At 41.3% G+C, this 26,087-nt stretch overlaps 1 protein-coding gene across 1 annotated transcript; it reads left to right on the forward strand.

The window, feature by feature from the left end:
* Positions 1-6,341: 6,341 nt before the first annotated feature.
* Positions 6,342-25,229, forward strand: cmtm7 (CKLF-like MARVEL transmembrane domain containing 7). Its single transcript, XM_038712378.1, has 5 exons — positions 6,342-6,592; positions 11,483-11,659; positions 14,768-14,866; positions 15,821-15,902; positions 20,416-25,229. Exons 1-5 carry the CDS (start codon positions 6,479-6,481, stop codon positions 20,427-20,429), a joined length of 486 nt encoding a protein of 161 aa, XP_038568306.1. The 5' UTR covers positions 6,342-6,478; the 3' UTR covers positions 20,430-25,229.
* The last annotated feature ends 858 nt before the right edge of the window (positions 25,230-26,087 follow it).

Raw genomic sequence — 26,087 nt, forward strand, 5'->3', positions numbered from 1 at the left:
GTTCCTGAGTGAAAGTTGTGGTTTTAAACTTTTCTTTATGCTCAGAACAAACACTTGATGCCAAACAGAGGATCACTTCACAAATCTGAGGCAGAAGATTCAAAACTATTATTATAAAATCTGTTTTCAACTAAATGAAATTAAGTAATAACTTAATTTCAGTCATTTTTCCTCAACAAAATAAATATCTTGATAGAAAATGAAGTGCTCTTTCTTGATTCAAATGAATTAAGTCAAATATTTATTGAAGATCTTTTTTTATTGAGGAAAATTATATATTATTGTTTTATTGTCCAGCTCTACATGAAATATTTGAAATACACGTATCACAAACACTGCCCACCCTGCATACAGTGATGATATTTAAATGAAGGCAGATATGGTATCATTTCTTTCAAAACAATGATACAAAAAATGTTTTGGGAATTTACAGTTTTAAAGTATTAATTATATAAAAGTACTCCAAAGTATTAATGTAATATAAAATACTATGTACAGACTTTGGCCATGTTGTTTATATTGACTACAGTGGGCGATTTTTTATGAACACAGAATTTAGGAAGTGGTACCAACCCAAGTTTCGGATCAGAAGTGGCAGGTTGTGAATGTTTGCGTGAGAGGCTGAACTCAGGGCTCTAACCTAACTGTGAAGCATCCCTATAATCTCTTATTTTTTTGTCTTCACCATTTGAAGCTTTGACGCAGCCAGTGAGATTAAATCAACCTCAAGAAAGAAGCTCCGGGAAATGTTTTTATCAGGTATCACAAAACCGTTTCGAGGGCGGCGCTTAAATAACCCTGAAAGGCCTCTGTGGTTTGGTGAGAGCGGCGGCTGCCTGCGGCGCAGCTGAGGCTTTCACTGCGGCTCGATCACCTGCATCTGACACTCCTGAAACTCCAACCTGAGAAACACACACAGGTTTACCTTCTGCAGATCCTCTGGTCAGTTTATTTCAAGTCACTTTAGTCCAGAAGCTGCTGCAGGTTTCAGCTTCACTTCCTGCTGCTGAAAGTTTGAAAGTTTGTTTGTGTGTATCCGCTGGTGTGTGTTTAACCACTTTGTGGCCACAGGATGTGGTTGAAAGTGTGAAGCATCTATTTTCACGTCTCCATGGAGATGAGTAAAGCTGCTAAATAAGAAGAGAATAACGGCTCCTTACTTCTCTGCTGCTGCTCTGAAAGATCAAGATCAAGATCAACGTTATTGTCCCCTGAGGGAAATTTTGTCAGCAACAAACGGACTTCACAGTCACACAGATGAATTCAGTCTGTTCCACATTTACATTGTGTGTGAGACACTAACCACCTGTTGACTCAACTGGTTGAATCAACTCACTGTTTAGTTGCACGCGATACTCATGAAATCACGAACGATAATAAAATCGTTAAAACATTAACAACCGCAAGTGCTAAAAAAAATAATTTAAGAACAAGGTAGTTAAAATTTGCAACTAATTGCCAAATAAGATGTACGGAAGAGGATTAGGGCCACATGTGGAAAAAAAAATTGAGTTCTGAGATTAAAGTCAGACCTTAATCTCAGGCTGTGTCTGAAATCACCCTCGACTCACCATTCGCCATTTTGTAGTGCTGTCCGAATGTACGGGGGTAATTATTATGCCCTTTACAGTCCACGCAGTGAATCCCAGAATGCATTTTGAAAAGTAGTGTACAAACGATGTAAAACGGTCGACCGATTGACCCTTGGCTAAGCCACGGCCCGAAGAGAGAGTCGTGTCAGCGGGGGTCCAAAACGCTTGACCGTCACGTGGTTCATGGAGACCGCAGATAGTTCCCAGAAGTCCCGGGCGGGCAGTTGAGCTCGACAGTGTGGCTGATTGCTGACTGCTTTTTTAACACGGGGTGTTAAGCCGAGCCAGGACCTTCCTGCAGCCTACGGACAGCTAACTGTCACGGTATCATCGTATATGTTGGTCCCCAGTAGGGCTGGGTGTCGTTTCAATTTCATCGATTCTGATTCTACTTTTGGAATCTGGTTCTTATGGACTCTCAGTTCTGGTTCCTGCACCACAGATCTTGTCAGTGACCTTCCTCCTCTTCCTCCTCTTCCCCTTCATGTCTCTAAAGTGAAAGGAGTCTCTGTCCTAGAGCGGCGTCTCTGGGACTCGTCTCATTTATAGCCATCGTTGGTTTCCCTTCAGTATAAAAGCTGAACGTCGGCTCACCTGTGTTTAGTACCTGAGGCGTTGCTACTGTTGGCGTTAGCTGGATCTGGGAGAGCGCGACACGTTGAACACGGTGAAGCGTTCCTTCAGATTCACGCCGTTTTGAAGGAAACGCTTCGTCACGTCGGAGCTGCTTCCTCCCTCGCAGCAACTCTTAGATTTACAGTAATGTGATTACTTTTAATTTGACGTTTAGTGTGAGGAATTATAATTTGAATTTCAGTTGCAGGCAGCCTACTTTGCCCTTTCCTCTGTCTTTCCTCCTCCAGTTCAGTGTTACTAAATCATAATAAATTATTAATGAGAAGTCTGAGAGCATTTTAGTAAACAGAAATTCAGGAGCCTCGTGCAGCAACTCAGCGCAGCGACTTGTTTGTGTTTTGTGTGTACTCCATCCACGAGAATCCATTTTGTCTGTTGTCTTGAATGAGTACGTACTTCCACTTGCGCAGAGGACGGTTGAGAAGGCGGATCACAGATCACATGCTGCTGGGCAGGTCTACCATGTAAATGTAAATGCTCCGTACTTGTATAGCACCTTTCTAGTCTTTTCGACCACTGAAAGTGCTTTTACACTACACCAGTCACACACTGAGCCTAAGTGCTCAAACAGAAACTAACATTCACACTCACTCACTCGCGGAACAGCCGCCAGGGGCAATTCGGGGTTCAGTATCTTGCCCAAGGACACTTCGACACGCAACCAGGGGGAGCCGGGGATTGAACCGCCGACCTTCCGATTAACGGCCAACCCGCTCTATCTCCTGAGCCACAGCCGCCCCTGGCGACCTGTCAATCAGGATAGAGGCGACTCGTTTCCGCTGCTCTGTACATTTAACACAGTCAAGTCGGCTGCTCATTTTTCAGGAAGTACGTTTTGTTTTAAGCCTGGTTGTCGCTAGTCAATATTAGCATCCCAGCTAACATGACTTACAGATGCACCTTGTTAACCAAGCTAGCTAGCTCCACCCTCTCGCCCAAATATGTTCACGTCTGGTTCCAAAAAGACATCGGCCAAACTTGAGCAACGGTGACGTCACGGCGGCTACGCCCACTTCAGGCTGGACCAAAGCGGAGGACATCTGTGTTGCTAGCAGCGTGGCTAAAAACTGACGACGTGTGAGGGACGAACAGGGCTGCGCGGGGACATTTTAGGTCGCTGAAAGCTCTCACATCTTGTCAAGTCTTAAAACTTCCTTTCTAACTCTGGAAATTATTCTGTATGTGACAATCCCACAGCGGTGGTGGAGCGGGGTCAGGTATCCACATATTTTTGGCCACACACTTTATTTTCAAGCCAGAAAATGTACTTATTATGACTTTAAAGGTAAACTTTGGACAAAATAATACGCATCATTTTACACGGCTGAACCTCTGCAAAATATAAATATTTCATCTGATAATCTCCATGATAACTGAGCAACTCCATCCCCTAATGAAGCCCACGAGATGAGGGTGAAAGCTCTGCAGTCACAGGACCATTTGTTGTCTCGGCCTGTCCTCTGTGTGCTGGAACAGTCTGTCCTGTGTTCAGTGTGTTGAAGAGAAACGTCCTGCCAGCAGCTCTCTGAACAATCGTGTGTTTGGACTGAACGCTGGTGTCTTTCTGTGAAGCTCTGGAAGCTTTCAGGCTGCTGCTGCTGCTGCTGCTGCAGCAGTGTTTCCTGACAGAGACCACACCTCCTGTCAACGCTCGCACACTCAGCCATGATGGAACCACCACACACAGGATGCAGACTTCAAAATAAAGGCATGAAAACTCTGCTCCCCAAGTGACACACAACAGCAGAAATGAGATGTGTGAAGTGTTTTTATGTCTGAATACATGATGTTAAATGAAGAACTGTCCAATGTGAGCCAAATGTACTTGTAAGGCCAGATCCACACTAACACGGGAGTACAGAGAGACTGTGGCGGCGGGAAACCGACTGGGAGTCGTCGTGAAGCAAATATGGAAACATGCACAGTACAAGTGTTATTCACACAGTACAAAATGCTTTAATAAAAACCTCTAAACTAAAACTCTTGTCATCGTTTTTAAAGCCTTTTGTTTTCTCCTGTCAGCTCTAACATGCTATCCCGGAGTTTAAAACCAAAACTTCAACGTTTTAGGTGTTCGAACTTGTCGTTTAAGTCTGGATGGTAGGTGCAAACGTAGCTTTGAGTTTTAAAACAAAAAATAGTGTGGATGGAGCCCAACTGTTGGTCCGTACCTGTAAACTTGAGATTTACACGTACACTTGAGTTCTGTGTGAATTTATTTTCACGCACAGAGTAACTGCTAAACTGTTTTTATTGGCTATAAGGCCACGGGTATTTTAATAAACAGAGTTTTTCCTCTTTGGTTCAAAAGAAAAATCTCTGACTACATGAAAACGCAAAAAACACGCTATCAAGCGCTGTCAAGAGCATTTCAAACCAGCAGGCAGCGATATGACCCGAACCGCAAAGCCACCAATCAGAGATAAAATCGTAAACAAAGCAGCAACACTGCAACAAGAATTTCTTAAAATCTTCTCCCTGGCAGGAGTTTTCAAAACCTGACTCTGTGTTTCCGTGTGGACGATCGCGGAAAGATTTTGAAAATGCCTGTGTACGTGTGGACAGGGCCTAAACATTTGTGCAAATCTTCTTTATCAGTTCACAAAATGTTTTATAAATAAACAGTTTATAGATCTTCTTACAGTTTGATTAAATAAAATCTATTTGTGCAGATTTTAATGTAAAATTACAGAACAGTTTCGCACAGTCCACACTCTGTAAATATAGACAGATTATTATTTCAATACACCATCTTAGTGATCAATAGCTTTCAAATATTATATAACCTACGTCTCTTACTGCTGATGGACGGTACACGTTTAGTACTTGTTTTCATGACATTGACTTCAATTTCTCATTGTTTGTTAATATTCATAATAATAATAATAATTGCAATATCAAAATGTTTTCTTTTGATTAAGATTATCTGTAAGAAACAAACAAACAAAGCAGTGAAAGACCAGTTAATCTGGCGGATATCCAGCATTTTGAGATAATCTGCATCAGCACTCAGGAGGCCGATATCTTATCCTAAATGACAGCAGCTCTAATCTAACAGCATTACTGGCTAGAGTTAAATAGATCTAGTTATACTGTAGAGAATAAAGCAGCTGTATGACGTCTGACAAATTGAACCTCGCTCTCCCTTCACGCTCTGAAATCTCCAGCAGAACCAAAAGTATGTTTCTGTTTCACTCATTAATAAACAAGACGTTACTGCTGAGAGAACATGTATGTTAGGTTAGATATCGGTATTATATATCGGCCACTGAAAAGATATTACTGTATTTTCAATGAATGACAGTCGCTTAATGTTACCTCGCAGCTGAATAAACAAACACATATTTTCCACATGCACACAGTTTCCCCTCAGAGTCCTCTGCCACCAAATGAGCACAGCTGGGGAGTTTTCTTTTAGAAATACATACAGCAAAGTCAAAAAAACACGAGTAAAAATACTTGTTTTATATATATATATATATATATCTTCATATCACATCTCTTTTCCTGGACACTGTATTTTTAAGGTAATTCTATAAAATTCCAAATAACTTTACAGATCTTTATTGTAAAGGGTGTAAATAAGTATTCGCATGCTTCGGTCAATGAACCAAAAACAATCAATGAACATGCAGCTGTGGAATTGTCATTAAAACAGGACACAGTGTCCTTTCGTGTCTCTGCTGCGTGGTTGTGACCCGTGTCTGACAGCGTGCAGACAGGACACAGTTATAAAACTTAAAACACTAAAAAGAAAAGATGCACAGGGTCCCTGCTCATCTAAGTAAACGTGACAGCTGCTCGTCCTCCCAGTGGGGGACCACATGTGGCAAAACCTGCACAGGACCACAGGGCCACACCACATATTCATCCTTCCTTACTTAATGTTGACCTCCCTTTTGTTCAGGGACACACATTTCCATTTGAACTCTGTTCAGTTTACCGCTTGTTGAATCTTTTTATGTTTGCTGGTTAAAAAAAAAAGAAAGCAGTTGTAAGTGAGAGGACGTGTCTTTTTTTGCTGAGTAGGTTTTATATTGGATAGATACATAAACCGAACAGTGACGTTTATTCTGAAGTCTCTCTGCCGGAAGTGTCCGTGTTTATCCGGTCGGTCTTGACGGGCGTGACGTTCTCAGACAGACGGGCTGTAACGGTGGACGGTGACTCTGCTGCAGTTTAACTTATCTAAACATTTATTCCCCCCCGTGTTGTTGTTTATTTATCACCGGCGCCGTTTCACCGTCAACATGTCGCACACCGTCGTCACGACAACAACAACAACGACCAGGGCGTCCGGTGACGGTATCGTGAACATGGGCTACACCCGGACCATCCCGGGACTGCTGAAGATAGGACAGATGGTGAGAGAACACGCAACATGGAGTTTACCCGGAATAACACGTTCACACCGGGACATCTTCACTGCTAACAGACTTTACCTTCTGAAGGAAAAGTATTTAATGTGATATTTAAATATCCTGCTGTTAATGTTGGTGATAATAATTTAAATTCACACATTAACATGAATAAGTTACTGCTGTGTGTTTAAATCTTTAGAGCAACAACAACAAAAAAAAATAGTTACATTTATATTGTGTGTTTTAGCTGTTAATTACTGCAAACTTGTTGATGAAGTGGAAGCATTTATTGTTAATTTCACCAGTGTGCCAGTTTACTGAAGATAATGAGATGTATCAGCAAAATTTGTTAGATTTTTTTTAGGAAATAATAAGTATGGAAATTTGACTCTTCAATTGTGCCCTGAATTACAAACATGATGTCTGTCAATTTAAAAGATAATTTAAGTCTAGAAAGTCGCAGTTTGAAAGTAAAGTAACATTTAGTTTTGTGAGAAACCACTCAATAAACTACAACTCTTGTCCCAACATGTTAGCGCTGGAATGCTAAGCTAACGTTTATTGCTTGCTTGCTACTTGCTCTAGGTAGTTTAGTTATGTTCCACGCACAGATGTATCTCACCTGATGTGTTTAAACCAAAGACTCCTCGTCCTTTCATCACATCATCCACAAATGGAAGCTCTTTGACGTTAGCTTCAGTGACGTCAGCTTCAGTGACGTCAGCTTCAGTGACCTTAGCTTCAGTGACGTTTGCTTCAGTGACATTAGCTTAAGTGACGTTAGCTTAAGTGACGTTAGCTAAAGTGACGTTAGCTTAAGTGACCTTAGGTTTAGTAAAGTTAGCTTCAGTAATGTTAGCTTAAGTGACATTAGCTTAAGTGACGTTAGCTAAAGTGACGTTAGCTTCAGTGACCTTAGGTTTAGTAAAGTTAGCTTCAGTAATGTTAGCTTAAGTGACATTAGCTTAAGTGACGTTAGCTTAAGTGACGTTAGCTAAAGTGACGTTAGCTTCAGTGACCTTAGGTTTAGTAAAGTTAGCTTCAGTAATATCAGCTTTAGTGACGTTAGCTTAAGTGACCTTAGGTTTAGTAAAGTTAGCTTCAGTAATGTCAGCTTTAGTGACGTTAGCTTAAGTGACCTTAGGTTTAGTAAAGTTAGCTTCAGTAATGTCAGCTTTAGTGACGTTAGCTTAAGTGACCTTAGGTTTAGTAAAGTTAGCTTCAGTAATGTTAGCTTAAGCGACATTAGCTTAAGTGACGTTAGCTTAAGTGACGTTAGCTAAAGTGACGTTAGCTTCAGTGACCTTAGGTTTAATAATGTTTGCTTCAGTAATGTTAGCATAAGTGACATTAGCTTAAGTGACGTTAGCTAAAGTGATGTTAGCTAAAATGACGTTAGCTTCAGTGACGTTAGCTTCAGACATTGAGAGAAACAGTAATGAGGTCACATACGCAGACTTTGTAACTATGTATTTTCACAGTCTTATTTGTTACAACAAACTGCAACTTTATTGACTTACTTTATCTTTTTAACTGATGCACATCGTGTGTGATTTTCTGGACACAATTCAAATTGTCTCTGCTGTGTGGTTTTTGTGTCTCTGCTGTGTGGTTGTGACTCGTGTCTCTGCTGTGTGGTTTTCATGTCTCTGCTGTGTGGTTGTGACTCGTGTCTCTGCTGTGTGGTTGTGACCCATGTCTCTGCTGTGTGGTTGTGACCTGTGTCTCTGCTGTGTGGTTGTGACCTGTGTCTTTGCTGTGTGGTTGTGACTCGTGTCTCTGCTGTGTGGTTTTCGTGTCTCTGCTGTGTGGTTGTGACCTGTGTCTCTGCTGTGTGGTTGTGACTCGTGTCTCTGCTGTGTGGTTTTCGTGTCTCTGCTGTGTGGTTGTGACCTGTGTCTCTGCTGTGTGGTTGTGACTCGTGTCTCTGCTGTGTGGTTTTCATGTCTCTGCTGTGTGGTTGTGACCTGTGTCTCTGCTGTGTGGTTGTGACTCGTGTCTCTGCTGTGTGGTTTTCATGTCTCTGCTGTGTGGTTGTGACCCGTGTCTCTGCTGTGTGGTTGTGACCCGTGTCTCTGCTGTGTGGTTTTGACCTGTGTCTCTGCTGTGTGGTTGTGACCTGTGTCTCTGCTGTGTGGTTGTGACCCGTGTCTCTGCTGTGTGGTTTTCGTGTCTCTGCTGCGTGGTTGTGACCCGTGTCTCTGCTGTGTGGTTTTCATGTCTCTGCTGTGTGGTTTTCGTGTCTCTGCTGTGTGGTTGTGACCCGTGTCTCTGCTGTGTGGTTTTCGTGTCTCTGCTGTGTGGTTTTCGTGTCTCTGCTGTGTGGTTGTGACCCGTGTCTCTGCTGTGTGGTTATGACCCGTGTCTCTGCTGTGTGGTTGTGACTCGTGTCTCTGCTGTGTCTGATTTGTTACAACAAACTGCAACTTTATTGACTTACTTTATCTTTTTAACTGATGCACATCGTGTGTGATTTTCTGGACACAATTCAAATTGTCTCTGCTGTGTGGTTGTGACTCGTGTCTCTGCTGTGTGGTTTTCATGTCTGTGCTGTGTGGTTGTGACTCGTGTCTCTGCTGTGTGGTTGTGACCCATGTCTCTGCTGTGTGGTTTTGACCTGTGTCTCTGCTGTGTGGTTGTGACCTGTGTCTCTGCTGTGTGGTTGTGACCCGTGTCTCTGCTGTGTGGTTTTCGTGTCTCTGCTGTGTGGTTGTGACCTGTGTCTCTGCTGTGTGGTTGTGACCCGTGTCTCTGCTGTGTGGTTTTCGTGTCTCTGCTGTGTGGTTTTCGTGTCTCTGCTGTGTGGTTGTGACCCGTGTCTCTGCTGTGTGGTTATGACCCGTGTCTCTGCTGCTTGGTTGTGACTCGTGTCTCTGCTGTGTCTGATTTGTTACAACAAACTGCAACTTTATTGACTTACTTTATCTTTTTAACTGATGCACATCGTGTGTGATTTTCTGGACACAATTCAAATTGTCTCTGCTGTGTGGTTGTGACTCGTGTCTCTGCTGTGTGGTTTTCATGTCTGTGCTGTGTGGTTGTGACTCGTGTCTCTGCTGTGTGGTTGTGACCCATGTCTCTGCTGTGTGGTTTTGACCTGTGTCTCTGCTGTGTGGTTGTGACCCGTGTCTCTGCTGTGTGGTTGTGACCCGTGTCTCTGCTGTGTGGTTTTCGTGTCTCTGCTGTGTGGTTGTGACCCGTGTCTCTGCTGTGTGGTTTTGACCTGTGTCTCTGCTGTGTGGTTGTGACCTGTGTCTCTGCTGTGTGGTTGTGACCCGTGTCTCTGCTGTGTGGTTGTGACTCGTGTCTCTGCTGTGTGGTTTTCGTGTCTCTGCTGTGTGGTTGTGACCTGTGTCTCTGCTGTGTGGTTGTGACTCGTGTCTCTGCTGTGTGGTTTTCGTGTCTCTGCTGTGTGGTTGTGACCTGTGTCTCTGCTGTGTGGTTGTGACTCGTGTCTCTGCTGTGTGGTTTTCATGTCTCTGCTGTGTGGTTGTGACCTGTGTCTCTGCTGTGTGGTTGTGACTCGTGTCTCTGCTGTGTGGTTTTCATGTCTCTGCTGTGTGGTTGTGACCCGTGTCTCTGCTGTGTGGTTGTGACCCGTGTCTCTGCTGTGTGGTTTTGACCTGTGTCTCTGCTGTGTGGTTGTGACCTGTGTCTCTGCTGTGTGGTTGTGACCCGTGTCTCTGCTGTGTGGTTTTCGTGTCTCTGCTGCGTGGTTGTGACCCGTGTCTCTGCTGTGTGGTTTTCATGTCTCTGCTGTGTGGTTTTCGTGTCTCTGCTGTGTGGTTGTGACCCGTGTCTCTGCTGTGTGGTTTTCGTGTCTCTGCTGTGTGGTTTTCGTGTCTCTGCTGTGTGGTTGTGACCCGTGTCTCTGCTGTGTGGTTATGACCCGTGTCTCTGCTGTGTGGTTGTGACTCGTGTCTCTGCTGTGTCTGATTTGTTACAACAAACTGCAACTTTATTGACTTACTTTATCTTTTTAACTGATGCACATCGTGTGTGATTTTCTGGACACAATTCAAATTGTCTCTGCTGTGTGGTTGTGACTCGTGTCTCTGCTGTGTGGTTTTCATGTCTGTGCTGTGTGGTTGTGACTCGTGTCTCTGCTGTGTGGTTGTGACCCATGTCTCTGCTGTGTGGTTTTGACCTGTGTCTCTGCTGTGTGGTTGTGACCCGTGTCTCTGCTGTGTGGTTTTCGTGTCTCTGCTGTGTGGTTGTGACCTGTGTCTCTGCTGTGTGGTTGTGACCCGTGTCTCTGCTGTGTGGTTTTCGTGTCTCTGCTGTGTGGTTTTCGTGTCTCTGCTGTGTGGTTTTCGTGTCTCTGCTGTGTGGTTGTGACCCGTGTCTCTGCTGTGTGGTTATGACCCGTGTCTCTGCTGCTTGGTTGTGACTCGTGTCTCTGCTGTGTCTGATTTGTTACAACAAACTGCAACTTTATTGACTTACTTTATCTTTTTAACTGATGCACATCGTGTGTGATTTTCTGGACACAATTCAAATTGTCGTGTCGCTGTGTGGTTTTCATGTCTGTGCTGTGTGGTTGTGACCCGTGTCTCTGCTGCTTGGTTGTGACCCGTGTCTCTGCTGTGTGGTTGTGACTCGTGTCTCTGCTGTGTGGTTGTGACCCGTGTCTCTGCTGTGTGGTTGTGACTCGTGTCTCTGCTGCTTGGTTGTGACCCGTGTCTCTGCTGTGTGGTTGTGACCCGTGTCTCTGCTGTGTGGTTGTGACCTGTGTCTCTGCTGTGTGGTTGTGACTCGTGTCTCTGCTGTGTGGTTGTGACCCGTGTCTCTGCTGTGTGGTTGTGACCCGTGTCTCTGCTGTGTGGTTGTGACTCGTGTCTCTGCTGTGTGGTTGTGACCCGTGTCTTTGATGTGTGGTTTTGTTTCTCCCAGCTCGCCCTGCTCGTCGCCTTCCTGTGCGTCCACCTGGTTCGGGGTTGGCCCAGCTGGGCCGCCTTCCAGTTTTTTGAGGTGGTGACGCTGTGGTTCCTCATCGCCCTCATCATCTTCTTCCTCATGCATCTCTTCAGGCTGCAGGGAAAGATGCCCTGCATCAACTGGCCGCTGACGGTGAGGACAGTCACACCAGTGTGTGTTTAAATATTTGAAGCTGCAGCAGGTTCATCAGCAGTGTGCATATTAATGTCTTCACACTCTCACTTCTGCTTTTCCACTGAACTTCTGTAATACAGATCTGACTACAGAGTTACATAACAGGAACTTCAGCCAAATTGAAAAGGAAGGAGGGAAGCATCTGTAGTAAAGGGAGAGTTGCAAGTGTCAGTGTCATCTCATTAGTTCATATTAAATTAACTAAATTCCTGTTTTTATTTTAAGCCAAAAAGCCAAAGTTTCCTCTTAAGTCTCTCATTTTAACACAGAAAGTAGCCACCAACAACTGCCATTGTTTTACAAACTGTTCATTGAATATCTTAAGTCAATTGAGCTGTTTCTGAAACACAGCTAAAATGACTTACTGTTTGGATGAAATATTTCACAGGATATTCAGAAAGTTTGTGTTTTTTTTGGCTCAGTGACCTGATCTGCCTTCTAAGCAGGAAGTTCCAACTCTGAAAAGTGAAGTCAGAGTTGAAGCACCTTAAACCTGCATCGGTTCTAACAGCCAGCAGTTCAGCTGCCGTCATCTCGACCGCACCTTATGAGAAAATGAGGCTACGGCTGTATTCGGAACCGCCTACTACATACTACTGGCAACCGCAGTATGTACTGTATACTGTATTAGGGTTGGGCCGACAGACCATGCCATCGTCCATCGGTGTTGGCAGACAGATGGTCGATCGTTGAGCAGGGTTGATTGTTCCACCCGCCATCCATATAGAAACCCAATCATATACTGTATGCAGTATGTAGTATACAGTATGAAACTGTTATATGATATATTTTGCAGTATGCCATGTCAGGCTTAGCCAGTTTCCAGTTTTCAAAATCAGAACAAAAGGAGGAATCTCCTTTTGTTCTGATAAATATAAAAACTTTTTTTTTTTTTTATTGTATGTAAGGAGAACAAGCCTGCAGTCTGTAGCAGATGTTTGCTTTGGTATATTGGTGCATAAATAAGAATTATATGCAATAAAAGCAAATAAAAAAGCTAGTACTGTAACCACAACTGTATCATTACACTAACAAAGTGATGTCTATTTAGAATAATGATAATAATAAAGCAGCAAGAGATTTGAAATCTACACAGTTGATTTCTCACCTCAAAACTTGTTAGGAGTGGATTTAGTGATGAAATACCGTATGAAAATTGTAAAACAAGTTCTGTTGTCTTCCTCTAAAAAAATAATGGTTGTTGTTACAGTTGTAGCGCTTTGCATTATGGGCCACAGTACGCGAGATAGACAGCAGATTTTTTCCAAATCAGTACGCCATCCGGGTGTTTTTGGCACACTGCAGATTTTGCCTTTGGTTGCATACTACATACTACATTTCACTACAAATCAGTACGTACTACTAGTATAGTAGGCGGTTTCGAATACAGCCTACTTCTCAGCTGATTTATTACCTCAGTAAACACTTTCCTAATGAGTTTATGGTCTCAGTCACTAGTTTCAAGTTGCTAGTTTCAAGTCTTCTTCAACACAACATAATGTTCATTTAGTAGATTATGGTCCCATTTAGAGCAAAATAGACCAGAAAGGGAGGCTTTAGGGCGGGGCTACAAGGTGATTAACGAGTGGTGATCTGTCAATCAGGATAGAGGCGACTCATATCCACGCCGTTGAAAAAGCTTATTAGGAGTCGGCTGTTCATTTTTACAGTAAGTACGTTTTGTCTTAAAGAGGTGGTATTCTGGCTAGTAGTCCTTAACTAGGAACTGAGCATGTGCAACTCCCAACAAAGATCATGTAGAGACAAGATGTATCACTCCATAGCTAAAACGAAGCCTTCAACACAGGCTGAAAAGAGGAGCTGCAGCAATGTGCAGTATGACAAAAAATATGGTGTTTTTTGAAAATTAAACCATGTAAACCCGTTCTGGTACAACCCCTAAAAAAGATTATGAACCTGAAAATGAGCATAATACCACCTCTTTAAGTCTGTTTGTTGCTAGCCAAAATTAGAATCCCAGTAAAATCAGTTAACGTGAATTACAGATGCACCTTGCCAACCAAGCTAGCTAGCTCCACCATCACGTCCACGTTCGAGCTGTTTCTCAATACAGAGTTTGCCAAGTTCGAACTTCTGTACTTTAAAGCTTGGACTTGGCAAGTTTGGCTCAGGAGTACAAACTCTGAGGAACGGGAGCAGTCTGTCGTTCAGCAATTGGAACAGCCGCGGACTTGATGGCGGCCTGACCCGTTAGCGGGTAGGACCTCACATCTCCGAGAACGTTGTAGCAAATATTTTAATCAGCTCTGTCTTGACAAATCAACCACATATTTGGAGTTTAAACAACTATATTCCCTCATAAAAAACCTCTTAAAACTGCATTTCATGACACAAGAACAGCAGTATAATAACTTACAGTTGTGAGTTTTCTCCTCCGATAATTCCGCTTCTTGGCGGCGAAATGTAAACTGGGATATCTGGCTAACCGAAGTCACCACCGATGTAGGCTCGGTAAAAGAGGCGGAGCAAGAACACATCCGGGTATTTGACTGTACTTGGCTGGATGCGGACTTTTGAATTGGAACAGTACAACATTGGCTGCGACTGATTACGTTTCACAAGAACACAAACACACAAGAACGCAGATTGAGAAACAGCCATGGTCATGTCCGGTTTCAAATAACCAAAATACCAAACTGGAGGCTTCAAAACGGTAGTTTACACCCTCTTCTTTTATATTGTTTAGGCTGCCTGTAGCACTGAGTTGGTGATTTGCAGGTTAAAAGTGCACTAACTTTGTTTGAAAGCTGATATTTCAGTTTATAGTTGGGATGTGTTTCACAATGAAATAACTAGACATCAAAAACAGAAACCATATAGAGCTCAGTTGTCACCTGAGTCCAGGCTGAAACAGCAGCGGTGTTAAAGTACATATAAAAAGATAAGAAATGCCGACTACACTGTTTAATCCAGATGATATGTTGGTGTGAAGCCTGTATGAAGAAATCTCCTGCTGGTGTTCGAGGTTATTAGAAAGTTTCCTTCTTGGTGTCTTTGATTAAAACTTCTTCCGTCACTCAAGCAAATCTTTTTTTGCTGTTTCAGGAGTTCTTTCATTACTCTGTCGGGACCATCCTCATCTTCATCGCCTCCATCGTCGCTGCTGTGAAGGCCACAGGAGTTTCAGCGCTGGTGGCTGCATCGGTACGTAAATACAGACACTGCGATACCTGGGAAAATCTAGAAAGCACTGACTAGAAACACAAACAGTTAATTTTATTCCCCTTTTTATTGAAAATGCCTGACAGTGTGCTTCTTAATATATAATTGCAAACATATTCTGCCCTTTATCTTAATGAAAATATGTTAAATGTCATTTTTAGAACATGAACACAAACAGCCTTAAATGTGAATAATCCTTAAATTTCTGCTTTGAATCATATTAAGTGATTTACAGTTACATATAATTTATTATAAAAGGTCAGCCTGTCACTTCCCATGACGTATCCACCTGATTGTTCTCGGTTCTGGAAGGTACTGCGTTCTGTACGTGCTGATGTAGTTTGGCATATCAGTCTTGTACAGGGTCAGAAAAAATTGCTTTGTTTCAATCGTCCCGGCTCTCCACTATATTATGAAATAAAACATAATAATATAAGGTGAAAGGTAGTTATATAGTATATCATAATGTACAGTATAGTAGATCAATATAGCATAGAATATACAATAGAATAAAGTATAGTAGAATATGTAATGAATGATAATCAGTAGTGTAATATATAATAAATACTTGCAAATCAGTCCAACCTGTCAGACCTCTAGAGTTTTCGCAGACTGGGTGGATGTCTGTGGTTCCTGGAAGCAGAGGCAGAGTGAGACCTCTGTCCGTTCGCCATCTACACCAAAACAAAACCATTACCGTCCCGTTGGGAGTCCCCCACCCCCCCTGTCCTTCCTGCGTCTCTCCCTCTAATTACACAGGAAGTCACACTGACCTCAAATCTCCCCGTCTCCTCCGGCAATCACAGAATCCGTTCTGTATTTCATTGTTTTATTAAACTTTGTAAAATAAAAAAACAAATGTCCACTTCATGAACCGCTGGATTTATATGACATGTTTTCTTGTTAACATGGCCTCTGTTGTGTGTTTGTCTGTAGGTATTTGGGTTCATAGCGACGTTCCTGATGGCCGTTAGTTTGTGGACATCCTACAGTGTGACCTGTGGCCCTCATCAGACTGGTAATGTCTGATCTGTTTTTAACATTTCATTTATTTTATATTTAGCCGCTCCTTGTCTGCTTCTGGGTGCCGCAGTAACACATACGGCACACAAACACATCACAACACAACAGGACATTTTAGTGACGAGTAGAGCCCGGCGTGCTGACATTATCAAACGACCTAATTGTAGATAAGTCTGCATCGGTGTTTCTAACAGCCGATTAAGGACGATTAAAAAATGAAGCGGAAACGATTAATCAGTTAAATAGATTAATTAAATTACTAAAAAGCATCGCAAGCAGCATGCAAATTATTTGCATTGAGGCTTTGTTTAGTCCATATAAAACGGACATTTATTACTTTCACAGATCGCACTTACGTTGTGAACACGACATGATTATGATGTCGCTGTTTGCAAAGTGGAGGAAGAGAGAGAAAATAGCGATGGACAAAGAAAGTGTCCAAAGTATGGGATTATTTCAAGCTGTAATGTAACAGTCTCTCCACCGCAAAACGAAACTTGTGTCAGCGACCAACAGCGCGACGAGTAATGTTACAGTCTCTCCACCGTAAAAATAAACTTGTGTCAGCGACCAACAGCGCGACGAGTAATGTTACAGTCTCTCCACCGTAAAAATAAACTTGTGTCAGCGACCAACAGCGCGACGAGTAATGTTACAGTCTCTCCACCGTAAAACGAAACTTGTGTCAGCGACCAACAGCGCGACGAGTAATGTTACAGTCTCTCCACCGTAAAACGAAACTTGTGTCAGTGACCAACAGCGCGACGAGTAATGTTACAGTCTCTCCACCGTAAAACGAAACTTGTGTCAGCGACCAACAGCGCGACGAGTAATGTTACAGTCTCTCCACCGTAAAACGAAACTTGTGTCAGCGACCAACAGCGCGACGAGTAATGTTACAGTCTCTCCACCGCAAAACGAAACTTGTGTCAGCGACCAACAGCGCGACGAGTAATGTTACAGTCTCTCCACCGTAAAACGAAACTTGTGTCGACGATACAAGTCAGTTGATATCAGTCGGGCTCTAGTGACAACATTTTAAACCAGTTACACTAAACTGTGAATAGCAGTAAAAACAGCAGTATTATTACAGGGAGGGAGACACAAATAGCTTCTGCTTATACCTCCACGCAGTAATTTATCTAATACAGCATATTGTAAATTCAGGAAAAGACAAACAGTTTTGAGAACATGTTTTCACTGCAGAGATGTTCAGCATTTTCCTTTTGAAAGAATGACGGCTCCTGTTCAGAGGAGTTTCGTCTGGGCGAGGGTGGTATGCACATGTTTAGACACTCTGCCGTAGTTCAAACTTGAGTTAAGCCCTGTTGTTTACATTCGCTGGTTGACTCAGTTGTGGTGGTGGGGGTGCACAGTAGAGCGTTGATGTGAGCAGAGACGTGAGATGTTCAATGTGAAAGATCGAGTCCCTCGGTACTTTACGGAGTCAGTATATTAAAACAAAATATTATCAACACATACAATATGATGTATTATTATTGATTAAGCCTCACGGCATTAAATAGAAGAATTAGAAAGACCAGCTGCAACATTAAAGTGATACATCTATCAGTAAATATAATCCATTATTATAAGTACATTTTTCTGAAATGAGCCAATCAGTGTAATTAGTAATTTTACCTTTTATTAATCTCATCGCTCTGAAATCTCATGGCGAGTTGTTGCAAGAAGACGACCCTAGAAACAAGGGAGAGCAGTCGTCTTCCTGCAACCACTCGCCTCTCATGAGATTTCAGAGCGAGACTTTAGTTTCCTGTTACAACCAAAGGTGGTCACAGGGAGTCCCTCGTAGGGATCCTGTCCATGTTGTTGTCAGACACCACAAAGGTTCTCAAACTCACTCAGACTGTTGCACTGGTGTTAAACTATGACGGTGAATACGAAGTTGGTTAGTTGAGTCGCGAGCTCCGTATTTTCCCCAGAAGAAAGCACGTTTATAGTGTCAGGATATGAGGAGTTTAAAGACACGTTAACGGTGGCTGACAAAGTCAGGGAGGCTTGTTGGCTTCGCATTCAGTGAATTTGTAATTATCTTCACAGTGTTCTTTATGTAGGCTAATTCTCTATTATTTATTTATGGACTCTTCTTTAATGTATAATATCATTAAGATGTAGCCTAAAGGTACAAATGCACATTATGTCCATTGTATTAAAAAAATGGACATGGAGAGGGGGAAAGATTTTCCAGGATGAAAGTAGTAGATTCACGAGAAACTAAAAGTCTAAAAATTTGAATATTCTCTGACATTGTAGTCAAACAGTTATGAGAGAAAAAGTGTTTTTCATTCAAGGAACCATGTCGCTTCACTTTGCAAGGCTGCAGCATCACACACACACCTCTGCCGTGTATTATGCATGCAGTGGAAAATTATATTAGAGTTCACAATCGGACTTAGCGCAGGGAGGAAATACTCGCGAGTTTAGCCCACAATCTCTACATTATCATGCACCTTAGAGACTGCCGTGGACTGGTTGTATTCAGAAGAAAATACCAAAGTGATGTTTGATTTTTTGTGACTTAAATTTCAGGGAATTTCTGATTTTTGTTCTTGTAAATTTGACACTTTCATTAAGGATTTCTTTTTCTCAGTTTATTAACCCCCACCCTGGCTACGTATTTTTTGGAGAATTCAATTGTAGACTACAGATGAGCTCCATCTAAGAAACTATCCCGTTTTGAGATGCAGCGTAAATCACCATGGCAACAGACCTCGGGTACCACCTTTTGTAGTACGGGTTAATCAGGAAGTTACACCTAAAGTTACCTGGATAAGACGGTTACCTCGCTTTGTAGTATAGGTCTCAGGTTAAACAGTCTGAGCCTGTCGCTGGCAAAAGAAGCACTTTTTGTGGACGCCATTTTGACGGACTGCTTTTTCTTTTACCGCTATCAAGTGCAGCGGAAATCCTTCATTTACAAGTCAAACGTGTGAAGAAAAACCCGGCTGGTTGGATGCAGTGTACCTCACAGTGTCACCTTTTCTCACTTCAGTTTCCTGTTAAAGCTTTTGATATTCAACAGCAGTGATGGAAAGTACGTTTACTCAAGCACTTATGAGGTACTTCTGCTTTAGTATTTCCATTTTTTCCATACTTCTACTCCACCAAAGGGAAATATTGTACTTTTTACTGCACTATATTAACGTGATAGTTTACTTTGCGGATTCAGATTAATGAAACAAAATCTAATCAACAGTACGAAGAATTATAGGTTTATAAGACTTTATTGATCCCTGGAGAACATGCACCTGCTATCCAGCAGTATATAAATCAGTTCAAATTAGCTCCACCTTGTGTGATGTACATATTAATGTATCAATAATCCTAATATATATATTATTCTGAAAGGGGCCAATCTGCATAATGACTACTTTCACTTTTGGTCCTTAAAGTGGATATTGGTGCTAATACTTTTTTACTTTTACTCAAGTAACATTTTGAGAGCAGGACGTTTACTTACTACTTTATTTCTACTTTTACTTAACAGGGCTCCAGACTAGCTTTCTGCATTGCTTGCACTGGTGAACCAAAATGTTTTATTTAGCTGCACCACTACAAAATCCAATTTTTCACAGCACCTGTAGCGCCATAGCAGTACATTCTAACCTTCGTCATTTGATTTGATTTGATTTTCTTGGACAGTAACACAAGTAAATGCATAAAAAGATGCCATCACAGTGACAAATACACATTTACCAGAACTGTCGAGGATAACACAAGAAAGTTACAAACTTACTTCCATTGTGGTCTTCGTACCCAAATACATAAATAGTTATGTAGATGATTGTAAACAGGAACACCTGCAGGTTGTTTGAATCACAGCACAAACATAAAATGGCCAAAACGTCATTGTAAAACAAGAAATAACTCAAAAATGTGTGCTGCTCTCAGATGCTTATAGAAAATGTAAATACACGTCGCGGTGACGCAGACCACAAGAACTGTGATTGGTCAGCTTGGAAGCATCATTTCCTCCGAGCTCACAGGAAGTGCTCCGTGCTTTGAAGCCAGTTTTACTAGCGGCCAAACGAGCAGCTGTAAATCAGTGGATAATTTCTTCTTTTTAAAGAATTTAATCCATCCGGTGGATAACATTTGGAAAGCCGAAAGAGGCGCAGGATTATTATTTTAACCCCATACCAGTGGGGTACTTCTTCCACCTCTGAAGAGACGCACTGTGTTTCAGTAAGGAATGCTAATCAATGTTAATTGGCCATTAAAGGGGAACTGAGAGGCAGAATATATAAGATTCCTTCCTACACTGAAGCAACTATTTGTTTCGTAAAAGAAACCTAAACTGATAATCAGCCATGTGAAACAGATTCACATGATGGAAAGAATTTTTATCCTGCAGTGAGCTAACTCCCTACATTTCTGCTTATCTCCTGCACCCTTCCATCCTCCCTCCCTCCCTCCCTCCCTCCCTTCCTCCCTCCCGTCCTCCCTTCCTCCCTCCCGTCCTCCCTTCCTTCCTTTCTCCCCTGCAGGTGCAGCAGTGTAATCAGCGATCCATCGTGAAGGAACCAGATGTCGACAGTTTGCTGTGTTCTGGCTTATCTTTCTGCAGAGCGAAGCGCCTGGATAAGATAACTTGATTTGATTATAATTCTTTACTGCAGAGGTAATTGGAACAGCTGATCCAGGACCAGCCATCGTTTTCAGCATCTGAGACATAAATATCCTCCGATCATCACAGTAAAAACCCTGAGAGGACAGTAGTGAACAGCTTTACTCATTTATCATTGAATCCTAAAGTCACATGTTCGTGTTAAAGGTGCTCGGTGTCACATTTTAACCTTCTATATATCAGTAACACATTCGATGGATCTGTATCAACAAATGAGTGTGTGGTGCAAACAATCAGTCATCTGTTGTCATTTCCCATGATCCCTGCTGCTTCCCGCACCGACTTTACCTCCCCGAAAAGGTCGCCATTTTGGTTTTATAGGGATTTTTTTGTTTGTTTTTTGTTTGCTAAGTTTTCCTCTACTTCCACCATCTGCTGTCAAAGATTTAGAGAAGCTTTTTGTAAAAGTTTAAGCTGTGTTAGCTCTGAAGGAACAGAGCCCTCTTCCTGTTGTGTGCCATAAAAAGACATTCAGACGATTTCCCTTCCCAAAAACAGCCAGTCACGCAGATCTGCGTGCCTTTGTAGCATCTCCTCTGTGGTTTACAGTAGCTTAAAGCTTGATTTGCTTTGATTGGTGATCAAACGTCTCATCCATTCCTACTTTTTTTATTCCACTCAGAGCTCAAGCAGTCTGGACCACGGATGTATTAAACTCTTTTTAACTAAATCACTTTTCTTAAATGCCCAGCAATGAAATGATGCACAGTATATAGCCCTGTTAGCCTGCTATGCTAATTTTTGCTAGCACACTAAAATATCAAAATGCAAAAATTGTCATTATTCTAGGGTGCTAACAAACATTAACAAGCTAATATTTTTACAGAAAACAACTTGCATGCTAATGACTTTGTTAGCATGCTAAAACACTTCTCAGGGCTTAATACTTATGTGTGCTAAAACAATAGCATGCTAAGAATTTATGTGAATTGAATCAAGGAAAACATTAGCATGCTAACAATGCAAACAAACACATGAAAAAGTGCTGCATCTCTGTGTAATTAAAAGAAGGCTGGTGATTATCAACAAATCCATACATGCAGAACCAAACCAACTGAATTGATCAGCTAACAAGTTTGTCTGAAACAAATGTAGATTAATCCGCCGCTGAAAATAGTCCCCAAATATTTCCTCCTGTTTTAGGAAACAACTGAGTCTTTTTAAACATGAAACTATATATTTATGAGGTCTTTGTAAAGATTTACGTCTTCAGGAGGAACCAAAGGGCTCGGAGCTGAGAGCCACAGAAGGGACGTCAGAAAGAGACGGACCGACATGTTGATGTTTTGAGTCTGAACAAGAGATTTTTTGGACAAAAAAAAGTAGAATAGCACCGGTGATTTCCTTCAAACAGTAATCTCACTACTGTTTTAAAAAATAATGTGCATAATAGTGAACCAAGCCTTTCTGGATCTGGGTGGTGCAGTAACACCCATGAAGCATCACATTAACGTCCCACCGTCAGAGAACAGTCAACACGCTAATCAATTTGCTGTTAACTTCAGCAGCTGTGTCTGACTCTGCAGCATTTATTACAGTTTCATTACAACATGCTGTCCAGTATTTCCTCACAGACAGCACATGCAGGACTGTCCTTGGTGCTTTTAAACAAAACAACCATTTGAATTTCAAATCTGAATTTCATGCACGCAGAAAGCACATCAATTACAGTTTGAAATTATGCCAAAAAAGAGAGCGCCGTGTCAACATTATAATAAAGTGATTAGGGTTTCTGTTGAGCCTGTAAGGGGGTCGTATGGTGGAGAAAACTAGTGGTGTTGCAATCTGTTTGCACAGATTAATAGATTTATTGCATACATTAAAAAAGTGCACTGATCAGTAAAGTATGTAATAAAGCAAATAATGAGCGAATAAAAAAACACATAGATATTATGAATTATAAAGAATACATACACACGTTTTAATGAAATGTACACACTAGGGCTGCAACTAACGATTATTTTCATTGACTTATCTGCCGACTACTTTCACGATTAATCGACTAATCGTTAAGTCTATAAAATGTCAAGAAATTGTGAAAAATGCTCATCACAATTTTCCAGAGCCCTAAGCGCCGTCTTCAAATTGCTTCTTTGGTCCAACCAACAGTCCAAAACCGAAAGACTCTTCATTTACTATCATAAAGAATAGCAGCAATTCCTCAATTTAAGAAGATGAAACCAGCAAATTTTTCACATTTTTGCTTAAAAAATGCCTGAAACGATTTATCGATTATGAAAAGAGGTGTCGATTAATTTTCTTTCAACCGACTTATCGAATAATCGACTAATCGTTGTGGCGCTAGTACACGCAGATCAGAAACATTTACACAAACATGTACGGATTAATAAAAGTCACACATGCACACACAACTTACATAATGAATGTAAATGCATATATATATATATATATAAGCTGTCTACAAGAAACAATAAAACTGACAATAATAGTAAATATAAAACATACGTGCAAATTAATAAAAAAATTATCAAAATGTACTAAAGGGATAAATTGTATGCACAGATTAATGAACTAAACTAAAGAGATAACAAAGAAATGCGTCTGGTATTCAGATTAAAAGCAGGCAAATGCTTAAAAGTAATGCAGCATTTAAGTCTAATAGCAACTAAATGAAAGCACAGACTCACAACGGGTGTCATAAAATAGTGAAAGTATTACTAATATCCGGTATTCAACGTTAGCCATTGTACAATTCTCTTTGACTGTTAAAGCACAAGAAACCTCTACTGGCCTGGACGTTATCCCTGCATGTTGTTGTATTTTCACTATTTGCCCGACTTTAAATTTTTAATCTGTGCTTTCCTTTAGTGAGTGTGAACATTTTATTAATCTGTGCACATCAGATTTCCACATCATACGGCCCCCCCGCTCCTTGGCCTTCTGACCAATCGGAGCATCTGTGACGTTGAACAGAAGTCTTAATAAAACACAGGACAGGATTAAAATGCAGTTTGTCTTTTAGTTCTATAAACATTTCAGATGGATTGAATATTTAATCGAAGCTAAGTGGTGAAGCGCACTGCTAAATGACCGGATGTTAAGTCAGCTGTAGAAAATGGCCGTGCTAGGACGTGATCATTCCTCCAAAACCAGGGCTGGTTATCATCATCAGCTCGGTATTTTCAGGAACAGTGCAGATAAGAGACTGGAGGTGTGTTTTGGTACAAAGTCATTTTCTTACTTGATAAAAAGAAGCCAGAGATCTGAAATGTTAAGTTTTCTAATTACTAATAAATAAATGTAAATGTCTGCAAGAACTTTGGCTAAAATCAGAAATCAGAGGAAAAAGTTAACAGGATTAAGAATCTTAACGAAACTTTTAGCACTTAATGCTACGGATATATCTTAGTCTTTACCCCTAAATAGTAGCTAGCACAGCTAATATTAGCTTGCTAGCTCTCTACACTTAGGCTGTCAAAACAGGCTAAACTGCTGTCTCAGAAGGTGTCTAACAGGACAGCGAGGCGCGAGTTCTGTTCCAAACGACTCCAACGATCTCTTCCTGTCGCGTAAGACGCCTTCAAGCTGCCCCCGTAATGGCTGGTTTTGGAGGCAGCATCGATGCTGACTTGATGCTGCCTATTACCCATAAACCAGCACGGCTGTGGCCTCCATAGCTTTGAAAACTGCTCAAGATGGCGGAAAAACAAGCCGAATTTGTTCACAAATATAAAAGGTTTTTAGTAGTTTTCTCGCTTCGATTTTTGAAAAGCTAGCAAGAACTAAACACCAAGTTTGTTCAGTCTGATTTCTGAGGCGTCTGGTAGCCATTTGGCTTTTCAATAGCTAGTTAGCTGATGCTAAGGCTAGCGTCTCTATTCTGACAGCCAGAAGAGACGCAAGACGGTGTGCCGATGTCGCGCGTTGCTGTAAGATCTGCCCTAGAAGGCTGTTTGAAACCGATGTTAACAGAAATGCCTTCAATTGAAAGTGATGCTTTCTGAGGCAACGAGGCAACTGGCTTCCGTTTCCGAACACAGCCCTAGTTTGCTAACAAAGGTTAGCTCGTTAGCAACAGAGATCTGAGGTGTACACGTTGCATTCATGAATGCTATTTCTGCTAATTCAAGTTATATTCATGACCAGCTAATGCTACCATAACGCAGTCCCCATTGTTGACATTAGTAATGTTGCTTAATAACTTTTTTATTGGTTTACCCACAGTATCAAACTGGTTTTACTAGATTAACGTAGTAGTTTCACTTTACAGTAAAAGTAAAGCCTCGTTAGCGGTGAAAGAAGACAGGGAGGAACAGACCCAACTCAAAATTAGCTCATTAGCTTACAAGCTAATTCTAGCACAACTTGGCCTATTTGTTGTTAATCAAAACGAGATAACTTTTTCCCTTCATTTTAATTTAATGAAAACTCACAGAAGTCAGTTTGTACATCGTTCAAGTTTAGCTAACCTACTATGACTGTTTTTAACCAGTCATATTATTTATGCTGCTGTGAAATGTTTGTAGAATTAAAAATTGTACCTGCTGTTTAAATCTGGGTGCTAAAAGAAACAGAAATATGATTTTAGCGGGAAGGTTTTTCTGCCATTTGTTGTTACAAAACTCTTGATGATGCGAAACTGAACTCTGCCTTCATTCGGAGACGTTGATCCTCAGATTACTGCCTTACTGTTGATCAGATGCCAAAAAAAAATCTTAGTGAGTCTTCAGACGTTGCACTGAATGTGTCCTTACATTTCCTCTGACGCAGCTCCCGAGTTCAGAACAAAGGATTCACGTCCAATATGATTAAAAATCGAATGTTTCACTTTGACTGTGACCACGTGGACGTAGGGCTGGGCGATATGGCCAAAATTGTCATCACGATAAAAACATTTCATATCATTATCGATATCGATAATTATCACGATAAATGTGAAATCGTTATTTCTTTCAAGTTTAAAGGCTGATTTTTGCTCCTGAGTGAAAATTGAAGAAAGCAGATGGTTCATTATGTGCTTAAAAAAAATTTTATGGTCAGAATGTGACAAACATTTGATGCCAAACAGTGGATCACTTCACAAATCTGAGGTGGAACATTCAAAACTAATGTGATAAAATCTGTTTTCAACAAATATGACTAGTTAATCTTTTTTCAGGCCTCTTTTTCTCAACAAAATAAATATTTTTAATAGAAAAATTAAGCGCTAATTTGTCCATGATTCAAATGAATTAAAGCAAATATTTATTGACGATATATTGAACATTTATTAGATTGTTATTGAGGAAAATTATATTGCGATAATTATCAGTATTTTTTTTATTGCCCAACCCTACGTGGACGTTTAGGTTTACTGGCCAAATTACAGGTGATTTAAATACAGATTGTTGTCTTACTTCTGGTGCATCCCTCAAAGCCCCTACACACTGTGCGATAACAGCGTCCTAATGCAGGTCACTCTGTGAGACGGGTATAATGAAATTGTAAGATTCAGAATGTACGATTAACGTTAGTGTTATACAACAAAAATGTTCAATTTTGGATTTGTGAGTACCACGAAACTGACCTTAA

Source organism: Micropterus salmoides, unplaced genomic scaffold (genome assembly GCF_014851395.1).
Source record: "Micropterus salmoides isolate LMB-PRFRI ecotype aquatic unplaced genomic scaffold, ASM1485139v1 Ms_hic_scaffold_11, whole genome shotgun sequence".
Lineage (NCBI taxonomy): Eukaryota > Metazoa > Chordata > Actinopteri > Centrarchiformes > Centrarchidae > Micropterus > Micropterus salmoides.